At 34.4% G+C, this 24794-nt stretch overlaps 5 protein-coding genes across 10 annotated transcripts in view; 1 reads left to right on the top strand and 4 right to left on the bottom strand.

Annotated features, from left to right (window-relative positions):
• Positions 1–2290, bottom strand: part of LOC108690931 (transmembrane protein 181) — an 8697-nt gene extending 6407 nt beyond the window's left edge. The window contains exons 1-2 of the mRNA XM_018198485.1: positions 2134–2290; positions 937–1103 (exon numbers count right to left, since the gene is read on the bottom strand). Coding sequence (XP_018053974.1) covers positions 937–1085 — 149 coding nt within the window. The 5' untranslated portion in view covers positions 1086–1103; positions 2134–2290. The remainder of the gene's footprint in view (positions 1–936; positions 1104–2133) is intronic.
• A 1122-nt stretch (positions 2291–3412) lies between these two features.
• On the bottom strand, positions 3413–6574 carry LOC108690872 (pre-mRNA-processing factor 17). 2 transcript variants are annotated; one of them, XM_018198385.1, is made up of 8 exons: positions 6317–6574; positions 5832–6048; positions 5290–5640; positions 4917–5131; positions 4557–4820; positions 4241–4374; positions 3940–4161; positions 3413–3807 (listed from the first exon to the last, which is right to left on the bottom strand). In XM_018198385.1, the coding sequence occupies exons 1-8, from the start codon at positions 6449–6451 to the stop codon at positions 3630–3632; spliced, it is 1716 nt and encodes a 571-aa protein (XP_018053874.1). In that variant the 5' UTR covers positions 6452–6574; the 3' UTR covers positions 3413–3629. The 2 variants fall into 2 exon arrangements, with proteins under 2 accessions (XP_018053874.1, XP_018053875.1); XM_018198386.1 differs by having other exon boundaries at positions 5314–5640.
• Positions 6575–7359: 785 nt separating this feature from the next.
• Positions 7360–10002, top strand: LOC108690873 (sorting nexin-17). Of its 2 annotated transcripts, none has more exons than XM_018198387.1 (8): positions 7360–7542; positions 7913–8077; positions 8207–8572; positions 8658–8748; positions 8831–9081; positions 9167–9370; positions 9441–9623; positions 9696–10002. In XM_018198387.1, the coding sequence occupies exons 2-8, from the start codon at positions 8018–8020 to the stop codon at positions 9951–9953; spliced, it is 1413 nt and encodes a 470-aa protein (XP_018053876.1). In that variant the 5' UTR covers positions 7360–7542; positions 7913–8017; the 3' UTR covers positions 9954–10002. The 2 variants fall into 2 exon arrangements, with proteins under 2 accessions (XP_018053876.1, XP_018053878.1); XM_018198389.1 differs by lacking the exon at positions 7360–7542 and adding an exon at positions 7549–7727.
• Positions 10003–11659: 1657 nt separating this feature from the next.
• Positions 11660–16077, bottom strand: LOC108690879 (serine/threonine-protein kinase 3). Of its 4 annotated transcripts, XM_018198401.1 has the most exons (11): positions 16013–16070; positions 15852–15910; positions 15239–15319; positions 14988–15168; positions 14688–14915; positions 14302–14620; positions 14093–14226; positions 13497–13659; positions 13334–13425; positions 13040–13237; positions 12667–12843 (listed from the first exon to the last, which is right to left on the bottom strand). In XM_018198401.1, the coding sequence occupies exons 2-11, from the start codon at positions 15863–15865 to the stop codon at positions 12667–12669; spliced, it is 1587 nt and encodes a 528-aa protein (XP_018053890.1). In that variant the 5' UTR covers positions 15866–15910; positions 16013–16070. The 4 variants fall into 4 exon arrangements, with proteins under 4 accessions (XP_018053888.1, XP_018053891.1, XP_018053890.1 ...); XM_018198402.1 differs by having other exon boundaries at positions 11661–12825; positions 15852–16077; XM_018198400.1 differs by having other exon boundaries at positions 15852–16077.
• Positions 16078–17065: 988 nt separating this feature from the next.
• The window catches only part of LOC108691005, a 21986-nt gene continuing 14257 nt past the window's right edge, over positions 17066–24794 (bottom strand). Inside the window, exons 8-11 of the mRNA XM_018198604.1 lie at positions 24523–24618; positions 21784–21959; positions 21025–21220; positions 17066–20052 (exon numbers count right to left, since the gene is read on the bottom strand). Coding sequence (XP_018054093.1) covers positions 18830–20052; positions 21025–21220; positions 21784–21959; positions 24523–24618 — 1691 coding nt within the window. The 3' untranslated portion in view covers positions 17066–18829. The remainder of the gene's footprint in view (positions 20053–21024; positions 21221–21783; positions 21960–24522; positions 24619–24794) is intronic.

The following is a 24794-nucleotide window of genomic DNA, read 5'->3' as shown; positions in this document are numbered from 1 at the left end:
ATATATATATATATATATACAGAGTGTTTTTTAAATAGCGGACACTAATCATAATATAGCGCTATTAATAAGAAGCAACTCTAATAGCACATTTTATTCGAGCGATGTTCTGGCGAACGTTATTAAAACATCTCTGAATATTTTTTGGAATGTTTTTTGAAGATCTGTGCTATTAGGGAATTGCTGAATCACGTAATGCTATATATCTCTGATCAAAAATTGAATTGAAAAGTTTGATTCAAAAATTGAATTAAAATTAAGTCCTTTATCATTTTGCAATAATAGTTAATGATTGCGCAGTCGAATACGTGCTTATCGGCAATCTTTAACTAATGGCGAATTCGGCATACATGCACTGACTTTGTCTTCTAACAGTGGTGCGAATGCAGAACCACTTTAGTGCTACACTAAATTGCACTGTCAGAAACGTCAGTGCAATATTTCTTGAACTCATTCAGTTCATTGCTTGGTCCGAATATAAATTCAGCACTACACTGAATCAATTTTGATTTGTTGAACACGACAATCTTATCGCACTGATGCAGGGCGCACAAACTGAATGCGTGGCATTGAAAAAGCACTCAGTTCGCAGTCTGCCGAATTCGCTATAATATTTCGTTAATCATTGCGAAAATTGTAAAATTATAGAGGATTTTTTTATTTTTAATCAGGAATAGGACTATATAATTAGTATTCGTTATTTAAGAAACACCTTGTATAAATACATGTTATAAAATTGTCAGATCAATTTTAAAAAGTTTGTTCACTTTTTTTCTATAATTCCTCTATACTCGTTTATTAATAGAAGAGAAAAGGAATGGATCAGAATTGAGATACTTTCAGTAAAATTATTATTTAATGAAACAGCTTTTGTGTCGTAATTTCTTATTATTATTGAATCTCTGTTTCTTAAGCGATCTTCGAAAGATCACGTACCTTTCGCAGCGATCATGATGATAAGCCGGCGCAATGTATTTGTTAAATTCGCTAAAAAGGTCACTAAACTGCGACAATGCGTTTCTGACTTTGAGATTCCAACCAGCAGATGGAAGATGATACGAGTATCCTAATCCGGGTCCGTCCATTCTTTAAGAATACTTTTCCTATATTTTATATCGATTGTATGATTTCCTTTATTTCACACCAAAAAATTCAATAATTACAACATACGTGATACTTGATTTTTATATATTTTACATGTTTCTCTATCAAAATATATCATTAATATATATTTATTAGTATATATTTGAGTATTAATTTTTTTTAGAGCACAAATATATTTTGTGAAAATATAAATTCGATATATTATAAGAAAATACTGTACGAAATTTCAGAAAATTGTTTCTAAATATTGATGAACATACGTTCTATAACCACACACACACACACACACACACACACGCGCGCGCGCGCAATATTCCTAGAATATTATATAAATATTATCTTTTTTAATATTCGTATAATATTCCAAAAATATTTGTGTTTTAATTGGGCAAGTATAATATATCATAAATATCGTCAAATAAAAATCGTGAAAATATTTAAAAAGAAAAAATACAAAGAATTACAACAATTTGAATATATCTGTGGGCGTGTTAATTATCGTGCAGTTTCCTTTTTATAAAAAGTTTTACTTACATCGAGAATATTTTATTTTATGAACATAAATGACTTAAATAAATGAAGCCAAAATATCTTTTAACTTCAAAATTTAAATTCTTTATAAAAAAAGGGTTTTAGCAGCTTTAGACTGTTGTAAAATTCTTTAATATTGATATCTTGCCCAGTTCCTTACTGGATGACTGATCTAAATGTATAAATTAAATCATATAAAGAATTTTATAACAGTTACTGCTTTCTCTACTGAACGCAGTCATTATTTCATTTAATTTGTTAGCGCAATATTAAATCAAGAAAACAATTCAACAAAGAAAAGATATATGTACTAAAGATGTATATATTTTAATATTTTAGATATGAGGAATATTCATTGTTTAATCAAGAATTTTTTTCTTTATCAATATTTATTAAAATGAAATATTATATTATTTAATAAAAATTGAAAGCGAAATACGCTTCATAAACGCTGGATTTGCGACGCGTACGATGTGTAGATGTAAACGGGAAACTTACCTTCCACTTTATTGCGTGTAATGGACACTACTTCTACCTGCAGTCTTGAAGAAAATACTTAGCGTTTGCATAACGCATACAATTCACGAGCGATTTCATGGGCGGGATGCTGTGTCCGGCACGGAAGACGGTGAGAAGGATTCTCGGTGATACGTTTCGCGTTTCCAACCAGAGCTAAAATATGGGAGTGACTGCACAAGCGTACTGCGTACGACGTACCCTGACGCTGGCTCTATTGATTTTTCATCCCACGGAACAGGGGTTGCTAACTTGATATTGGAAAGGGTAGGAGACAATCGATATATTAAATAAGTAATGTTAGGTATATATTCATGTAGCTAGATAACGGGATTCAATATTGTGCGTTATACATGTCGTCGCAATAAATTGTCATATAACAATGAGTCTTTTACTGAAATAATCAAACTTAATTATATACATTGAATTAAGGAAACAGCCCTTTTACAAATTGATAAAAATTTTTTTAGTATATTCTATTTTACCCATATATTCCATATAACCTATATATTCTATTTTTAAAAAATTGGAAATTACATCATTTGAGAATAACGTCTCAGCTTTAAGAATTTGTATTTTTAATTATGGTACGATGATTTTTAACGGAGTTGCGAACAATAAAGTTTGAATGTTCCTCTTTACTTAATCCGCGAGTAATTCAGGAAAATCGTAGGAACATTTTTAAAAAACAATTTTGTAGGAAAGCTTCAATCTTTCACGATAGAGTCGAAAATTTGCTCAAATTTTTTTGGGCACAAAGTGAAAAAAAAATTTTTCATTTTTTTCAGCTCGTAAGTTTTCTGTATGTAAAAATTACAAAACTCACATAAATTCAAAAAATATAGTAACCATTCGAAAGTAGAGATTTCAAGTTTTAAAATCCTTTTTTTAAATTTAAATTTTGATCGAAGATATTTTTAACGAAGATATTGGGAAAAAATCTTTTTACCAACTTGTAGAGGGACTTTTTCCCTAATCCAATATTTACGATATATTCTGATTATACTGGGTGTTTGATGATAATTCTGCTGGCAATGCTCGTAGGCAGGTAGAACGGACTAAACTGAATCAGAAAGTCCTCATTTTGCAAATACTACTTTCGCAATAATTAACAAAATATTTACTAAAAGTCACTGAATATTGGTTTTTAATAATTTTTTATTCAAATATTACTGTCAGCAGAATTATCAAATATTCTGTATCCATCAATTGAATAAGATATTAGCGAATAGGTGATGAAAGGATTAAGAAATAAAAGCAGTTTTTTTAGATTAGAAAAATAATTTAATATTACTTGTATATAATCTATAATATAAAAAGCACTCATATATTCAACAGTTAAAAGCATTGTCAATAGCAATTAATTAATGTTTAAAAATATTTTGTTATAATTATTATCTATTTATTTACAAATATACAAAATATCTCTATTGTTGACAAGGCTGTTTAACTGTGGCTTACGGCTCATTGGAAATATTTTAATCCCAATACTTGATCTTGCCATCCCAGCCAGCGGTAGCAAGTCTAGAAGGCTCATGTGGATGCCACAATACGTCAATGCACACTCCATCGTGCGCTTTCCATTTTTTGTATAATTTTGTCGTTTTCCAGTCCCATATGTAACATTTACCATCTGCATCGCCCGACACCAAATAACTGAAATAAGACAATACGTATAATACTATTAAAAATTTAATTACTTCTTATAAAAATAATCAATTTTATAAATATTATTACAAATTTATTTCTCTAAAAAAAGCGTACACTTTTTTAATATAAATAAATTACCTCATATCTGGTGAAAAGTCTAAACCACAAGCATATCCCGCAACCATATGTCCTGTGAAGGTCTTCTTTCGATTCATTTTGAATCTATTTAACGCAGAGAATATAACGATCTTATTATCCATACTTTGACAAGCGAGCCATTTTTGATTTCGTGACGGTGTTACCGCCGGCATAGAATGCATGGATGGATCAGCTATATATTTCATATCCACAGGAATATCCCTATAAAAGAGAATTTATTGTTAATAATAGATCAATCCATTTTTCGAAAATAATTTTTTACATATTAATGGATTCATACCATTCCCAAACTCGGAGACTTTTATCATCACTAGTTGTAACAAATCGTCTATTTTCGTCAACAAATGTGATCGTATTCACAGCACCCAAGTGTCTATCATATTCTTGTGTTATTTCGCCAGATCGTATATCCCACTATAACAGATATTAAATCATTAATATTTAAATAAATTATATATTACTAAATAATGCTTTGTGTTTTTATACTGGTGTTGCATTTTTATTATCAAGAATAAATAAGATCATTTTTATACATTTCATTGAAATCTTAAATTTTATTAATACACTGTTTTCGATAAATTAATTTTTTTACTTACACAAATAATCTTTTTATCACTGGTACCAGCTACAAAAAGATGCTGTTTATCTGGATCAGGATTAAACTTGGCACAATATGGAATTTTCCTACTCGTAAAGCGACTAATACAAGCTCCCGTTTCTGTATCCCAAAGTTTTACATAGCGATCATAAGCCGCTGATAAAAATCGTTTCCCGTCATTATCAAAACTTATGTCTCGTACAGCTTGTCGATGTCCATAGTACGTACGAACACATCTTCTGTCTTTATATACTTCCCACAGCTATGCAATAAGACATATTAGTGATATTTTTATACATGAATAATACGTTAACATAGATTAAATTAAAATAATCATTATTTAATCATTGTCGAATACCTTTACTCGACAATCCATACTGCAAGACAATAATAAATGCGCTGTACGTGGGAACCATCGAATTTGCGAGATGCCTTTTGTATGGCCTTCCCACGTGTGAATTTGTGCCTTTGGTAAGAAGCAACGATCGGGTGGTGATTCTGATCTGAGATTCACGCCAACATCCTGAGGTGCATGTAAGAATGAGCGTCCCTGATAATCCACACTATTTTTGACTGCAACGTAAATTAAATATTATAAGTACACATTTTAAAACAATATTCATATTGATTAAATGTTATCTTAATAAAACTAGGTAAAATTAAATTCTAAAAGCTATTTTTATAAAAGACACTTTGTTATTAATATATACATTAATATATTTGTAATATACATAAGGTATATATGAAGATATTACTATGTAATACTGTCTTCTCCTCAAGTGGTTTCTCCTCCATCTGTTTTCCTCGTTTATTTCGTTTGGCTAAGATTTCTTCCAATTCAGCGGCTTCTTCATCGCTTGGCTTAACTACTCGTTTCTCATCAATATAACCACCCCAAGGACCTAAAAAACCTTCTATATCCGATGGATCATTGTTTCTATGCCTCTTTCGTTTGTCCGAAGGTCTCAGGGTAGTATTTTCGAAAACAGTCTTACCACCTGATTCTTCTGCAACTTCTGTTGCACCAATCATAATTCTACCTTCGTCTGCACTACCGTCTACAGTTGGATCAAGTGCATATCCTAATAATAAAAATTTAAGACATAGTAATTAAAACTTCAACATTAAATTTATTTGACTTAAGCTCAAATATCTCAGATATTCAGATATAAAGTTTAATTATAGAAAGTATAGAGTAAAATAGTTTCGAGAATCCAAATTTCGTTGAGATAAAAAAATATCAATCGTTAATTGTATATTATATTATATGTACCATAACTGGCAAATGTTCTCCTCTGATTTTCAAACTGAAATTCACTTATATGCGCGCGTTCTACATATCCAGACAGTATATTTTTCACTGCACGCTGCTGCTGTGTCTTAAATGGATTTTCTGGTCCTATCTCAGGTCCAAAAAGTTCCTCATATTTCGGATTATGTGCAACTTCTGTTGCAGTCGGATCTACATGTTTTACACACAATTCTGTTCCCTAAATATCAATATAGGTGACTGTTTATTTTTTCTTCATCAAAAAAAGTAAAAATATTTATACCGTGCGGATAATAATAGTGAGTGCTTTCCATTTAGTGACACAAATTGACATAAATATTATTCTATCTTTCTATTCAGCGAATAACGAAGATAGAACGATATTTGTGTCACTAAATGGCAAGCACTCACTATCAGTATTCATAACCTTAAAAATTAAAATGGCAATTAAAAACGGAATGTACGCACGTAAATACTTAAATACTTACAGTAGGTATGACTTCCGGGGCGGAACAAATTTGGAGATTAGTCGTGAATTTGTCACCGGGAATCGTGGATGTGAAGTCGACGTTTTCAGGCTCACTACCTTCATCGCTGCTACCATAATCTTTTAGCGCAAGCATAGTTCCATATATCAAGATTTATTTCATATAAATGTTATATTATCTATTTTATCAAACCAATTGTCTTCAACTAACAACTTCTTTTTCGTATTTTGTATATAACAAACCACGTCTCTCACTAAATTTTTTCACAAAAGATACAAATATAAGCAAACAGTGGCAAACAGAAGGAAGAATATGCTTTAAATGAAACTCGTTTACTAGTGCCCTCTTTATGAATATGGAACTATGTAGCCATAGATATTTCCAGCGGGTAACACTATTTTCGACCATCGATTAAAAAGCTTTGATAATATTCTCTATCACCGCCATCGCTAATTCTGATCGATTGTCCTCAATCTTTTGTTTACAATTTTATAAAATAAGGTAACTTTAGAATTAAAAATGAATTATTGTTCAATAGCTCAAAATAAGTATTTTTTTTTATATCAAATAAAAATAAATTGCATGTAAATATATTCATTATTCATGATTTGATGATTAAAAAAGAAATCCGGTTTGAATATTAATAATTTTTTAATATTAAGCATTAAATTATTGCTACATTTTAAATAAATTAAATTTAAACGCACTAAGAGCTCGTATAGTATAAAAATTAACATATCGCCATTTGTCACATTTTCATTAAAATTAATTATTGGATCAAGATATTTATTAATATTCAAAAATAATTGTGTTATTATATTTTTCACGAAAAATGCGTATTCCAACTAATACAAAATATTCTCATTGCATATTGCCTAATAAATTTTTTTAATTCATATGTTGATATGAGAGAGTTTTTTGGCATTATTTATCGACTATATCGGTTCATTCTTTTGTGTGACACGCTAACCGCATTCGCTGCAATTCGAACGCTATAAACTGCTGCGAAACAGTGCGAAGCGAACGCATGTCATTCATGCGCAAACTCGCGAGCGCATATGACACGTTTTCTTGCTCGCGGCGGAGCAGCCGCGAGCTGTCCTGGGATTTAAATGCGTGTCAGTAGTAATAATCGCGTGAAACATAACGCGCGAGTGGGCGTGAGTGACCGATTAGATCCGCTGTCACATATGAGGTCCCGCAAACGACGAAAGTCGCACAGCAATGTGAGTACGGGAACCCGTAACGGATGTCGATGTGAACTAGCTGATGTGAACTCCAGTTCGGGAAAGAATATCTCATGGCTTCCACCGCAGCTTCGGGATTATTGGGACATCGCTTTCTACGATCTTTCCGCCGCGATCCGGATCTCAGAGTCGTTCCTCTCTAAGAAAATAAGGAGATAAGACACGTTCGGCCAGTGGGCGGATTGAATCGCCTTTATCCGGGAAACGTCATTCCCTAACGAATAATGAATCATTGTACAGCGACTTGCAAGATCCCACGTGTTAATTTTAGTCGCAGATTTTATTCTAGTAAATTGGAAGATTTGAAAATTATGTTTTCTTTAGTTTAACATTTCATTTTCCTTCACAGATGCTGCTATGTTGAAGAGGACCACAAAGTTAACAAATTTTGCCACAGATAATGTGATTTTATGATAATATTTTTATCTTTTCAATATATTCTTGTACTGTCAACATGCACTTTTCCATACCAGATACTCAGGAATTTATAGATAATGCTGGGAACGCATATATCGTAAGTGATATAATTGTTTGTTATTTATTGTATTATATTATGTGCTTAATTATTTCTAGAATAAAAATTTATTATAGAAATAATTAATTAATTTATAGATTTATGTAATAATATCTCATGAAATTATAGGGATATAATATTCATATCAATGGATTATTTCATTGTACTGCAAGATACAAACAACTATACAATCTGCACGTACAATTATCAAAGGACCTGGACATGTTGTTACCTATATTTCCTCCAAAAAAGTTCTTTCCTTTGACTGTTACACAGCAAGAGGAACGACGATTGGCTTTAGAGAAATATATTCAGTCCATTGGACAAAATATAGCCATCAATAACTCGGAAATATTAAATGGATTTTTATTGAATGCTCAACAAGAAAGTGTAAATGATCTGTCCGAGCAAGAAACTTTAGATATATTTCTTATGAGTGGATCTAAAATTTCATTAAATATTTCGCCAGAAGAGCATTCTGGTAAAGTTTTAAAGGTATACTATTTGCATAATTAATATACATAAAAAAAGATAACTTTACAGAAACATGACAATTATTAAAATACTTTCTTTTCTATAGAGGGTATACAAACATATAAAGTTAGCAGAAAAATATCATTTTCATTTTGCATTGTTTATTATTACACAAGAGTCATCCGGTAATATCAAAAGTAAGTGTATATACTTTTATAGTTTATTGTAATATATCTACATATTTTGTTTTCTGTTTTAATATATATTTTTTTTTATCAGTACTGCGGAAACTACAAAATTTTGAATCACCATTTATAACATATAAATATATGAGTTCTACGAATACGCGAATTGTTCTCAGAAAAAATTACTGGGATACAGCATATGATGTTGAATTATTGAACGATCCGGTAACATTAAATTTATTATACATTCAAGCGATTGTGGAAATTCGCAGCAGTTGGATTCCAATTACCAAGGAGGTGCAGCATCAATTGGAAAATCTGCAAAAATCTGAGAGTAAAAAAGAGGTACGTTCATTGTGAAAGGCAAATCCTTCAAAATATTCTCTAAATAATATCTAAATAATTTATGATGTTATCTTCATTATTTTAGTATCTGAATGTAGTTCGTCTCTTGAAATACTATGGCTACATACAATTTGCACCATGTTATTGTGATTATCCCGAACGTAACTCGAAAGTATTGCTTGCTATAGGTGAAAATGAATTGAATTTACGTGTATTATCGTCCGAAGAGCATGAAATTGCGTTTAAAGTATCACGAATGCGATGCTGGCGTATAACTACTATACAAAATGTGAGTTATGAATGTTTTAGTGGAAAGTTTATTTAGATTGTCAATAAAATTTATTAATGGATATATCTAGGGAATGGAGCATTATAAGGATAATAACGAGTACAGTTTGGAATTATCCTTCGAATATCTGATTGCTAGAAATGAATTACAATGGATTACAATTGTGTCCGAACAAGCGATTTTAATGTCTGTTTGTCTACAAGCTATGATTGATGAATTGTTGCAGAAATGTGTAGTTGGGAGTAAAACTCAGGTTGTTATATAAACTGTTTTAGCTTACGTAAATGCTGTCAAGTTCTTCATCATAAATGTATGATATTTATAGACAGAGTCTGGGAAATCGTGGACGTATATTATGAGAGACGGCCAAAGTCGTACCATCACAGGATCGCCGTTACAAGAATGTGTGAATAATAATCATTCTAAATCGGGACCAATTATTAAAAAACTTGCTAACAAATGGTCCGCTGTAACGTCAAAAAAATCAGATGATTCACGAAATGTTATTGACAAAACTCAAACAACGGATTTCGATGTTATGGAAAATAATGTTTTTCGTATGATAGGAGATGACGATTTATGAGCCAAATAAATTTTAAAGATTAATGTGAAAGCATAGTGATAAAAAAGTAACAGGATATGCCTTATTAAAATCTAAAAAATATATATATTTTGAGATATTTTACAAATTGTTGAAATACTCTTTCCAATTAAAAAATTAACGGTACGGGTATTCAAAATTTTGTTGAATGATGCGTGTTTAGTGTGTTTTGTATGTGATTAAAATGCATTTATATTTATTGATAACTTTTTATAAAACATTCTTTATACATTTTTATATACCGTCCAATTTCAGTGATAACCGATTTGATATAAACTGGAAATGAACTTGCATCAAAACTTTATATACAAAAAATATTTGTGCACGAAGTACTTAATAATAGGATTAGTATTAATAATACGTTTGTATCATTAATAAAAAAAATCAAACTAAAGAGATCAAACGCGCATAGTTTATATAATGTTTTATTATAATTAAACAAACTGATTGAAAAGGCAGCACGTTAATATTTGCTTTAGTCATTAAACAAAACTATTAATAATTCTCGCTTCGATATTAAACAGCAATCGTTCTATATGTTGTTACATTCTATTATCAGACTATATTTTTCACTAAATCATTCACTCGGAAAACATACTTCTGTCTTCAGTCTCTATATTTCAGCCAAACACTGTAATAGATTATACAATACACAATACGAATGTAAAATCATGGAGTTGTCATAAAACTGTCGTGATTAGATATGAATACAAAGCCATATTTTCAAGTGGAAAAATAAAGACAGATTATTATGGATTATTACCCCTATAAAATATATAACTATAAATCTGTATTGAAAAGTGATTGCTAGCTAAAGCTAAATGACTGACAATCGTGTAGAAAATGCATTAATGTACTTCTTTATAACATTTTTCTATAAATTTTTATCTGTTTTATTGTTTTATTCTTAGAACAGATAGCGCAGAAAAATTATGGATATACGTCGTAAGTTCAAGGAAGATTTTTATAACAGCATAAAATGTAAAGAAATATAAAGTTTGTAAAGTTATAATTTTATGTAAAAATGTAAAGAATTTACAAACATCTTCATGTTCATATCGTATATGAATTATAAAATGAGAATATAATTAAAATCACAATTTTAACAAATATACAAATAATGGAACAAATACGACCATTCAAATTATTTAAAAGGATTTCTAAAAAAAAATATACACAATTTACATATTGCATTTTGTATATAAAACGATATTGAAGCATAATTTTATTTGTAAAACAATTTCATTTTTTTTCTTTGGAAATCTTATTAATATTATATTTCTGTTTGTGAGCATCAAGATTATGGATAATATATGCTTCAAATTCAGACCTTATTTCATTGACAATGTGCAATCTTCTATATCAAAAATATGTTATTCTGTATTATTTTCTAAAAAAAGAAAATTGAAGATCAGTTCTGGTTATAGCGCATTTAAGTATAGCTCTATTTTCACTACTTGCAAAATAGCCCAGACGTCAGCAAGGAATTATTCTTCCACTATGATTATTCGCCATATGTATTAATGGCACGTACAAATATATTTATTTTGTAAGGATCACAAAAAAATATGCGGTCAAAAATTTTTAGTGCTTTATACATAAAATAATTATTGTTAAGGCATTACCCCATACGAACTTTTTATATTATTCTAAAAATATCATTATTGTTAGTGAAATCTGATAAATTTCAGTTTCAACAATTTTCATATCGTGACAAAGTAAATTAGAGCATACTGGAGAATACTTTCTAATATACGGTGCGCGGAAGACTCTAATACTAGTAAGTTCATTTATGAAATATCTCATAGAATGCGGCATCATTTTTTCGTCATGGTGCTGCATACTGAAGAACACTATTCATTACTTTAGAATTGCGATCATATTGGTGTTGGACATGTTTGCAATTTGAAAAGTAAATATAATTTAGAGAATTTAGAGAATCATTTAGAGAATTGATATAAACTAAAGTTAGTAGTTAGTATTAGTAAACGAATGAGAGTAGAGAGTCTATCTATGGCAGTAGAATAAAAAGTAAATTAATTAAATCTTACAGCCTTGTTCGCTTATTTCAAATTGTCATGATTAAATAGAGCATTCACACTCAAGAAACTGCTTAGTTGTTAAGTGCATTTTACATGAATTAATGATCTTTTTTATATTCTGGATAAAATGGCATTATAAATGACTAGCGTAGCACGATACGAAATACCGATTTCTTTTCAAGTAAAATCATATAAAATTTCTTTCTCGATAAAAATGATTGTAATTATGATGCATTTGTCTCTGCGCTGCTATTGCATTTTTATTTTCTAATGACCCTAGAGGAGTCTCTCAGAATATCCCTACAAGAATAGGATATATTTAACAGTAAATATAGGTAAACATAATACAAAAATTAAGTATTGTGATTGTTTCTTCACCTAAATCACGTAAAATTTACATTGATGACGTGAGGCTATTAGCTATTATTCTAATACCCTAGGATTCATAAAGAAAAGCAACATTGTGATTTGCGAGTAAACAGGAAACCACAATCGCTACACGTTTGTCCATTTATGAGGTAAAATATTCACGGTGTGGAAACAATGTTCTTCTCTTTGATGAAGCCAGGGATGACGTGAATAAAATCTATTCATTTATACAACTGTACACCCTTTGTCTATCCGTCATCACTTATTCGCGTAAAGGAGGACTGTTAGAAGTTCTGTTGACGTTTCCGCTTGGTGTCAATGGCATCCAGAATAGGCTGTCTTTTCGTTTGATATCTTTTTCTCAGTTCGTCGATCTCCCGTTCCATTTCCGCGTCCAGATTAGCCATTCGTTGCTGTAGTTCCTCATAAGAGAGAAACTTCAACTGCAGGATACGGCTTCTCTATATATTCAAGTTATCATTTTTTTATAATGCCTGAAGTGGCATTATTCCAAATAATTTGATACACAAAATGTGAATTGTACATTATTAAAATAAAAAGTGATAAATCACTTTCTCCTATTACATCAATAGAAACATGTCACAAATCAATTATATAAATTCTTAAAATAAGAATGTTGGAAAAAATTTTACTCACAAAGTCAAAATCACGTTCCGTGAAAACATTTTGAAACTTTGATATATTGTTATATGGCTGTTCCGGCACGGGATGACAGATCTGATTCTGCAGCTGTAGTTGCAGATGACTTTGAAACCTATGAGATTCGATTGGACTTTGTTGCTCCAATTGGTTTGCATTTTCCATATTGTGTGCTCCCAACATCTGTCCATTACCCTAAACACAATATTATTCAATATTATTATTTTAAATATTATTTTATACATAGATCATATTTAAGTAATTTAAATTAATATGAAAAAGAAAGATTACCTTTCCGATTTCAGGCGCTTCTTTCTTATCAAAGTGATCTAAGAATAATGGTCGATATTTTTTGCTGGATTCTACAGAACCAGTGTTATGTCCTGAAAAGAACGTTAGTTAATTGTGAATCACTTTTTTATGGAGATTTGAGGATTAATTAAGATCTACTAACTCTTCATAGTAGCTTCGGTATCGGTATCACTATTAATAACCATTGTACCCAAGTCCAACATCGCCGAAACTAGAGTACCCGTGTCTGGAAGATCGTGACTCGGTACTAAAGTCCTACTATCTTCCGGTAATGGTTTCATAGTTCCACTACAATCGTCCTCGTCCTTACACAGAGACACAATGTTAGATAATGTATATGTATATATACTAGGAATGTGCGATAAAATTCCCGATACCCGAGTCTCGGGTCAGATCGGCTAATAATCGCATCGAGTCGGACGGGTCCCAAATTCGGGCACCTGAATGTCGAGATAAAATACTTGATTCGGGACCCGAAACTATTCGAGACCCGAAACTATTCGGAAAATACATATATATAACACGCATATGAACTGCTAGCACTTCTAATTTTTCCTATTGCACAGTTAGGTCATATAAATTCAAATCTTTAATCAAATAATGGATGCGTATTTTTGATGTTTTAGATATTTTTAAATATTTTTTGATGTATATTATTGATTTACATTTAGATAATAAGAGTGCAATATATCAGATGTGAAACTAGCAATCCATGTGTATTTAATCAAAGGTGTGTACCGAATCCTCTGCCTGGTTTTGACTTTTAATAGCCACATTGTTTATAATGTGAGCTCGATGCGCATTCTGCTTTTCTCGTATTTCATGAGCCTCGGCGATCATTTGACTTAAGATACTTGGCTGTTTGGCATTGCCTACATATAACATAAACTTGTTAATTGACAAAGTCATAATATAAATCATAATATAAATTTTAATATTTTACTCACCTATGAATTCGTGCTGCAAAAGCTCGGTTGCAGTAGCTCTTTCTTCGGGATTTTTTACAAGGCACCCACTGACAAAGTCGATGAACTCTGGACTCCATTGATCAGGTTCTCTAAAACTAGGTGGTGGTTTAGTAGGAATCATAAATATTGCTCTCATTGGATGTATGTCGCCGTACGGCGGCTTGCCTTCGGCCATTTCTAAGGCCGTTATTCCTAGAGACCATATATCCGCCACACAATCATAACCGATCTCCTGTATTACCTCTGGTGCCATCCAGAATGGTGTACCAATGACTGTGTTACGTTTAGCCATGGTATCCTATTCCAAAGAATACAATTTAGATTTGATAAATTTCGGGTTAAAAATATATCTTCTCATAACTCACCGTTAATTGACCCGCCACACCGAAATCAGCCAATTTTGCATGGCCTTCATTATTAAGAAGGATATTCCCAGCCTTAATGTCTCTATGAATTTTTCTTCTCAAATGAAGGTATTCCAGCCCTTTTAGAGTATCACTCAGGATTGTTGCGATTTCATCCTCTTGGAGAGTCTTCTTTCTTAACCTCATGATATCACTAACAGAACCAGCTCCACAATACTCCATCACAATCTACAAGTAATATTAGTATTGGCAGATAGTCCAATTTATTTGGAACATAAAACAGAGCACATATTGACTTACCCATAAATCTGTATTCTTAAAGTAACTTCCATAATATTTAACAACATATGGAGAATCACATTGTTGCATTATTGAAATTTCCTTAATAATCTCCTGTAGGTCGGTATCCACTGGTACTTGTTTAATAGCAAGTACCTGTCCACTTTCCTTATGCAACGCTTTATAAACTGATCCATAGGACCTATACATATTTAGAAATAATGAAAAAAAAGCTGCAACTTAAATATCAGATTAAAGTATATCAGATTTACCCTTCTCCTAATTTGCATATAACATCAAACACTTCTTCTGGCTGTCTCGTCAGACTTTCTTCCGATAATTTTTTTAATTCACTAAAAAATATAAAAATATAAACAATAAAAATGTACATGATTTTCTGCAACAAATATTTACGTTCATGCTGTTAGAATTTGCAAAAGAATTTCTTATATATTTTATAAAAGACTTATTTTCAAGGCTGGAATGGTTCAAAATCACAGAATTGAATTAAATTCGTTTGTCAGATGTCATTTTTATTTATCCGTTCAGAATTGAAAAATCTATGAATTTCAACAGGATTGCTTCATCACGGAGAGAATCCAAAGAAGGGATTACAATGTGGTAAACAATCGTTTGATTGCAGGTTAAAAGGACAAAGAGTTGGAGAGGTCAATCGTCGGGGAGCTAAAAATCGTTCGTCGGAGGATTCCACATTCCATTTTGTCGCTATAAATAATATCTTAAAGACAATTCGGCGCAGTCAAACCAATGCGTGTCGAAAAATAAAAAAGGGAAAAGAAAGAAAGAGAAAGAGAGAGAGAGAGAGAGAGAAAGAGAGAGAGAGAGAGAGAGAAAAAAAGAGATGCAAAAACAATCGAAATGTACCTCTTCGAAGACATCTTCGCGTCGATGTCAGATCCGGAGATTTCAAGTAAAGAGCACGCCTGCAAGTATTTATAGAAACAAGAATAACATAAACACGGTTGAGGAGACGATTGTCATGCCGTGTGAGGCGGTAGCATGGCCAATTCAAAATAGAGCGTTACATTTTTGTCAATAAATTAAGGTAACCACAAAACCGAGGTGTATCGGAGTCTTCGACTGTCGGCCATCGTAGATGGTGCGATTGACGGAGCGTTCGTGAATTCATCGGGGACAATCCTTAAGCCCGTGTTAGACTTGATAACTCGGTTTTATTTTAACCAATCACGATGCAACCAAGTTCAGTAATTTGATACGGATTAAGCTCGGTTTCGTACAAGATTTTCGAAAATCTGCGAGAAAACTTTTCTCTTTAAGAAAATTAGACACGAGGATAGAGAAACGATACCGCTTTGAATAAAATTTAAAAAAAAAAGTTTTTTTTACAATGCTTTTTCAATGTTTATCACATTTTTATCAATAAAAATACATACATTTGATATCGTTATGTTATATTCCTTAACACCTTCATTCGATTAAACAATTTTTTTTACAATACGTTTATTTTTATGAAAGCAATCGAGTTAGTTGAGTGATATACTCAAAATACATTGTTTCCAAAGACACCAAAAGGTTTTAAATCATTTCAAGAGATGCTATATGATTACTTTAAATTATAAATTATCTTCTCAGTAATTAACATAATAATAAAGTCTAAAATTGGAACATGAAATGTCTTTAAGAGATTCTCGCAAAATATCTCGACTTTGGACTACTAATTATCTGAATTAAAAAACCGCCATTTAAAATCAGAAATATAAAATTAAATAGCGTTCTTATATAATTTTTTAAGTGTATATTTACGTCATCTTTTAATGAGTCTGCTGTAATACAAACGTAGGTTTTAAATTTTACGCCAATTTATCAATAACTCTTGAAACAGCAAACAAATGTTTCAGATACGGCATTATGAAAATGAGTTTATATAAAATCAGATTATAAATATCGAAATGTGATTTCGATAAACTTATCGCGATAATAACAAAATTCTAAGTTTATTTTTATTTATATAATCTTCGTTTTCAGTTTTATTCCTTCGTAATGACTAAAATTGAAATTATATATAGAAACGATATCTTTGTATTAAGTATCGCGGGAAAAAAATGAGATAACGCGACTTGCATAACAAAACGCTTTATTAATCTTCAAACAAAAAGGACATCACAGTAGTGTAATCAACAAGATAATCTAATTAATAATGATTTCAACAGTCTAATCATATCTCCTACTTGTGCGAGTGAATTATAAATCATGCAATTGCATAATTCATCTCACGATTTCATACATTTCGTTATTCGCAAAAATATTACGCGTAAATTCTCGCGATGTTTTTGCCAATTAATTTAAGATAAATTTCCACTAAATTTCTTTAATATTAACATTTTTTTTTATTAAACTGAATTTTTTTTAACGCGATTGAAATTTGAATTAATTAGTAAAGTCGAATCGAAATACGAATCACTGACTTAACTATATAGTAGCGATAAAGGCAAACGGAAATCTCCCCAGATTGCTCTACAATTTAGATGATACTTATTTATTCGAGAAGTATATAATACATCGATCTTATCAGCACACATGAGAAAAGAAAACATACTTTCTCGATGAGTAATACTTGGCTTCCGTATGTCGGGCGCGCGATGATTAATTCTCTCTTTCATTATAATCTAAAAGCTACCACTTGTCTATGGAACGGACTGTGAAATTAACGCTCTTGTCGGAACGTGCTACAAGTTTGTCGCTAACGGTTATCACCTGCTCTGCTGCATCTACCAGGTAGATCATCCATGATCCGGTTGTTATTGCGAAGATGCGTTACAAACAAACACCGAAATGCCGGCAAGAATCGGCAATCGGATTCCTTTTTTTTCTGCGAGAACGCAACAAACGGAAAACAAGAGACGACGCACATCATCTGAAAAAGAATTCGACTTACAAGTACGAAAATCGGCATGATCGCGAGGAACGAGGAATATTTTTCTTTTGTCATGTTCTTATATATAATATATGTATATTTAATCTTCGCAATACTACGTGGTCTCTGTACCAAAAACAAAAAATATGTGACGCTTATAAAACGTACTCACGTAATTATAAAAGTATCCGAATAACATCCGGTAAAATTCTCGGAAAAACCGCAATAAAAGCTGTTAGCCAAAACGACATTGAACTTCCCTTTTTCAATGTCCGTCAAAGTTCAAAAAAAAAAAGACAAACAAAAAAGAAAATTCCTGCGCGTGACTCTGCACGTTATGAACTTTGTAGGCGAATACTGCCTGAAAGAAAGGCACGGCTGCCTTGATTACAGCAAACGAAGCAGTTTCGTTGTATGCATGTCGGAAAATTATTACGTAATGGATTTCGAAGATCCTAATCTTAAATCCACCGCGGAAAATCGCTGCCTTAAATCGCAATGCAAAACGTGTGTCGGGGAAGATGAAACGTCCTCGTAATTGAAAAAAAACCACGGAAACAATCGTACTAATCTAATTTATACAGTCGTAACATTAAAATACATCGTGGAATTCATCCTTAAACATTTCACTAACTTACAACGTTTTATCGCGCGGCACGTTTGCTTGCTTAAAACATAAACGCCACTCTTCTCGCTCTAAATCTCGGCTAGATGTATCGATTGGAAAAGAAAAAAAACGAAAGAGGCGTGCTGGCGTTACACAACATGAAACGTATCTGCAAATGGACGAAGGGGAATGATCAACGAAGATCCGCAACGAATACACGTCGAGAAACAACTCCACTGTAGGCAAGAGAACAGAGACAGCGGCCATACGATAATTCGCGATTCGAAACAACACTGTTGTTTACGCAGGAGAAGGAACACGTAAACAGTTAATAGCAGGCCGCGATTGTTCGCTCGAGTGTTACTTGATCGGCTTGCCCCAAGCAAACTGTATTCCCAGCCGGGGAATATCGCTGCCGGTGGACGATTCGTCCTCGCTGCTGGACGCCGACGTTTCCTCGGAGATCATCGCTTCCCCGCCAGCTTCCTGTGGTCTCTGACCGCCGCCAACGTTGCAATCATCCACCGCCGCTGCTGCTGCCGCTGCAGCGGCCGCCACTGCGGCGGCCACTGCAGAATTCACGGCAGGTGTCGTAGACGACGTGGAAGACGATGAAGAAGATGACGAGGAAGGTGATGATTGATCTTTCCTAGGACGTCGCCGCGAGACCGGCGTCGAGCTGAATGAAGGCGACCATGCGGCCGCCTCTTCCACTGTCGTGGTCCGCGTCGAATCACACGTAGTAGAGATACTTTTCGATCTCGCTCTGGTGTCTATGGTAGGTCTAGTGTTCGGTGTCAACCTAAGCGATCCTTGCCTAGACACTGTCGTTGTGCCCTCGGAGGACCTGGCAACTTTTGGTAATGTGCTGAGCGAGTCAGACGTCCCCCCCTTAGATAAATCGTCGATTTCCAGCGTCCAAGAAACGGAGGCGCCCTTCTCGACCATGAACTTCACCATCGATGACGACGAATGAGCGCCATTCTTTTCGAGTGAATAGCTGTGTTCCATTTGTTCCGAACCTGCGGATCGAGTTAACCGTGGATTAAGCTGATTCGCAAGAACGCTCACCCAGTCGTTCTTGTTTCGTAGCTTCCACTGTAGCTCCTCGTTCCGCTGGGATAGCCGCTTGTTGTGCTTTGAGACTTGATGAATCGATTCGTGAAGCATTTCGTTCTCGTGCGAGATTTGTCGTTCGAAGGAGTCTTTCCTTTGAAGTTGAGCCTTCAAGTCCTCGCATCTGGCCTCTGCCATATCGAGCCGTATTTGCAAAGCGTCCTTCTCCTCGATATCTCGCCTGTAACTGTCCAGCTCTGATCGAAGAGCCGCATTCTCTTGACTCTTCAGCTCGAGCACAGATCTCAATGACTCGATTTCCGCCATCAGCGCGGCACCCTGATCGTGAACCACGGATCTTCTCATCTCTTCTTTGCGAGCCAGCTCATTAATCTGCTCGGCACGTAATTTCGCAATTGTCGCACGATGTTCTCTCGTGACTTCATCCAACCTGATGTCAAATTTGTGCCTCTCCTCTTTTAAAGTTTCGACAAGTGTGGCAACTTGTTTTGTCCTAAGAGCCTCCACTGGAAAATCGAAATATTGAATTTTTCATTTTCAGATCGCAAACTGTTATAATCCTTATCATCATACTTTATGGAAAATTTAAATATATCATTTGTTCTAGTATTCCTAATCAACTTTTTAATAACAAATTAATACTAATAATTTCTGCCGACAACATGAGAGACTTCGATAACTCTTTAAAGACACTATTGATATTTTGATTGTGAATTTTGAATAAATACAAATCTGAATAAATAAAAAGATAAATATAATACATGTACAATATATGTACAATTCGACTATAATATAATAATAAAAATTCACTGATAAAGCTTTGATAAAATATTTATTTATCACGTTAAATATGCATAAAAAAAGAATTTTCCCATTATTAAATAAATAATAAATAAAGATTCCATGTTTCAATATGATTCTAATTTTATAATGTAATATAAATATATTTTATATTGGCCCTGAGTTGAAAAGCAAAAGTATATACAAAACTAAACGAAGAGCACACATTGAATCTATAATTAGCGACTATCGAAACGTCGAACGTTACGTGAGAACTAAATTAAGAACCAAATCCTTCAGCGAAGAGTTCGAAATATTTTCTAGCAAGAAAAAAAAAAGACGACAAGCATATTATTAGGATTAATCGCAAATATTCGAGTTGTGCGTAGGCACTACTGAATCGTTCACTTTAATTAATAATTGTTCCACTTCGTGCAGGCGTGTCGTGCACAGACATTAGGACGATTACGCTCGTTGAATAACACGTGAGTAACACTAAGTGTAATATCTACTGGCGACGCTTTGTGTCTGTTGAACAACACAGTTTCTCGTATTTGTTTCGCGGCGCACATACCGTTCAGATATATCTTTTTTTCAACCACGTATTGCGTCATCGCGACGTGTGTGTGTATATATACATATGTATATATCCACGAAAAATTCAAAGAAAATAAACAGATATGTTATATAAGACTTACACTCATCGCGTAGCTGATCCAGAGCTTTACGATGATCCTCCCTTTCAACCTCGAGTCTCTCCTCCATGCTGACGCATCTCGCGCGTAAAACGTCGATTTCCGAAAGCAAAGTCGATCGTTCGTTTTTCATCTCCTCGCAATCGGCCTTCAACTTCTCAAAATCCTTCTTCAATTTAGGAGTGGCAAAAGCGTCCAACTGAAAGATACGCAGTTTTATTACGCCATTGATTCGCGAAGATCTCTCTCGTTTTATGTTAAATGGCAAACAATGGCAGCGTTTAGCAGAAAAAGTAACTTTGTAACTGTTATAAAATTCTAATATGATTAATCTTGACCTTAATTTAAATGTTTGAATCAATTATATTAAAAAATATTAGAACAGTTGCTTTTTCTGTTCAACGCAGCCATTGACAAAAATAAAACACATAGAAAAACATAAAGCAGTAAACGAATTAGGCCCAGTTCCACAATTCATAGGTTAATTCTTAACCGAGGTTCAACTTGTTCACTCCTTTTCAATTCTAGAATTCAATTCTAGAATGGAAAGAGATGAAGAATAAATTAAATTTCGATTAAGAGTTAATCGTGAGGAATTGAGAACTTACTCTTCGTCTTTTTCTAATTCTAAAGATTAGAAAAGACAAAGAGCAAGTTGAATCGAGATTAAAGTTAAACTACATTGGTGAAAATGGGCCTTAATCAATCACAATAGAGAACGTAAAGCAATAACCTTGCCATGGATATATACAAAATGCGTACCTCGAACGCCAAGTAGCCTACACTCACAGCGAGTGCTTGTGCGGCTCGTTCCGCTTGTTCCACGCGGAAATCCACGTAGGGCACGATAGTCTGCGCGGCCTGATCTCGCGTTTCTAGCGATGTCCTCGCCGTCACTGTGTAGGTGGTATTGTGAGGAGTCTCTTTGGACTCACGATCTGCAATCAGCGTCGTCATCGATGTGCATCAGTAATTCCTCCGATTGATTTATTCCCGAAGATCGCGACGCGGGCACGGTCGTCCGTCGTCGGCCAGACTGACCTACCCGCTCCGCCGTATCAATAAACCGACCCACGTGCCGTCAATCTACATAAGAATCTTGATCGTAATATACGTGGACGCCGCGCTGTCCCGATTACCCTCTATATCGTTCGCAACCCTAATTATTGCGGAGAGGTCAATGTATAATCCCGACGTAATAAATCGTTTGCGCTCGTTTACTCGATACTTTAGCAAATTTTTAAACGCACAGACTGTATCCCGTATCGAAGAGAGTTCGGCAGAAAGTTCGATGGGAAGAAAGAACTTGGAAAGTCGAAACTCGTCCTGCCGCCGTCGAGTCCAATCGATGTCAACTCCCCATCAACTTGACACATGTCACACGCGCACACAGAGAAATTAGAACGAACGGTATAACCGTCCAACAACATCTAAATGATAAATTTCCTACATTTATATTTTACAAGACACATTTTGATTTATGAGATTTCACGCGAAGAAGCGGACTTCTTTTTTTCTTCTTCAAGAATCGAAGCGTGTGATTATTGTTCAAGTTCACCGCTCAATGAAGAGACACCGGGTTAAGGTCGACCGTTGCGACGCGCAGTTCTAGTTGCGAAACTGCCAAAAGACTGCGAGCTGTGGGCAAAGAAAATTCGCTTCCTACACGTTCCTTCTAGCACCTGCCATCTCCTCCGTCACGTCAGAAAAACTCAAGTATTTTGGGAACGGATCTACGTCGCGTCGGAACATTTATCCCCGACGCGCGCAAGAAAGGAGCGACGTAAACAGACCCGTACATCAACAAATATCCTTGATGCTCGATTCCACAATGAACGCGACATTCGAACGGTACATTCAACGGCCATCCGTAAGAACGGTCGGTTCGCCGATAGACTTTATTGATTGATTCTAATCAGGATTGTCATTCGTAACAATTTGCTGGCCAAGTTCGCGCTTCGACTGAATTAGCACGAGCCACGGGCCACCTCAGAGAGCTATATGTCTCCCACCCCAACGCTCATTCCGCCTTGCCATCTTCCTAAACACTCTCCTACCCCCCCACACAAGGTAGAACCGCCAGAATTAATAAACGAAGACGATGGACCATTTTTTCCCCATGAGTCTCTTTCGCAGAAGATACGTCTTTTCCCTAATAGGCTTTCTATAAGTCATTAATAATAGATTAAGTTATAGAATAAGTTGTAGGCGAATCAGTAGTGTGTCATAAAGCAACAATAAGTTAGTAATCAGTGACCGCATGAAGATGATCAAATTCCAAATCTTACAATTAAAAATTTATTATTATGTGCCCTGAGAACTATTATCTTTCTGATTGGCTAAAATATCGTGACATAATGATTTAATATGATTTATTCTGAATGTGTAAGTTTCCTAAGATTTATAATTTATAATTCTGACTTACACTAGTAGATATATGAGTAATAATGGCTTATTGTAGAAAATAAAAGATCTCCCCTTCTTTGAAGAAAACCCTCTCTCGCTGGGTTTATTGAAAGTCGTGTTTTTAAAACGCGATTCATCGCTCAATAAAGTCCTCCGTGACGATCGTATTGTACTTCCGGCGTTTCTGGATGCCAAAACCGTCGAGTAACTCAAGTTTTCCGATTTGGAACCAGCCGTCCTTAGATGGAAGAAGAGGCGTGCGTGTTCGCGCTTACTTACGGTCGTCGAGCATCGCGGGTCGCGACGGTCGATGTGATATAAACGTATATAAACGTACGTCTCTTATGTTCAGAGTACCGCGATAAACATAAGAGCGAGGTACGCAATCGATTATCCCATGGAACAGCGCATCTTTTCAGGCTTTTTTCCGCTCTACAGACGCGGGAATTGAACGCGCAGAATACTGCTTTCGCTATTCCGTTACTATTTGGGACAAACAGCCGGCTGCTCTCGATAGCAATGCCTCTCTCGCTCTTTCCAGCGCCGGCGATAGACTAAGTCGAAATGAACTTTTCAAGAGTTTCCAAAGGAAAGCACCAAGGCGCCGAGTAAACAGGTTGATTTTAGTGCTCAGGACTATATAGGGTGAAAGCCATGACTTTCTTCGAAACGCCAAAGAGCTCGTACGCTGAGGAGGACGCACATATACGCATTACAATACGCGAGCGAGGACACCGTGGCGGCTCATCCGGATGCACGGGCGAGCGCGTGCGATGCGTTTTATTGCACCGGCGAATTAATGCGCTTGACCGTGCCTGTGAGTGCGTGTGTGCGTGCGTCGCAGATATGAACGTGGGAATTTTTTTAGAAACCGGCTGTCCATTAAAGTGGCACGGCTAATGGATTGGAAAGTACAACGCGCGAAACGTGAATTCTTGATTTATCTTGTCCTTTTAAAACGAGTTTAATTGTCATTTCACAAAATGACAAAAGTCTTAATGGCCTGATCGGGACTCCTGATACCGGTGGAACTGGTCGACGACGAAGAAGATCCCGCGAAAGGAATTCCATGTTAAGGTAGAACCAAAAACGTACCTTTTATCGACGTCACGGAGGATTTCTGTTTCACGCTAGTGTTGGCTGTTAATCTCCTCGTTATTGTTGGCTTTCGTGCCGAAGGCGGACTTTTTTCTGTAAAGAGAATGTGTTGCGTTAACGAGAGCATGTTAAATACTAAACGGTAGTACTTGAGCCCCCGTACTTGCCAGCGAGCGTACCGAGTACCGTACGGCGAGAACCGTTTTATCGCGAGATTGAAGTTCAAATATAAAGTACAAACGTTTATTCTGTCCAAGGTCTTTTTTCTC

The sequence above is a fragment of the Atta colombica genome, unplaced genomic scaffold (genome assembly GCF_001594045.1).
Source record: "Atta colombica isolate Treedump-2 unplaced genomic scaffold, Acol1.0 scaffold38, whole genome shotgun sequence".
NCBI lineage: Eukaryota > Metazoa > Arthropoda > Insecta > Hymenoptera > Formicidae > Atta > Atta colombica.
This window is presented reverse-complemented; position numbering and strand designations above follow the sequence as displayed.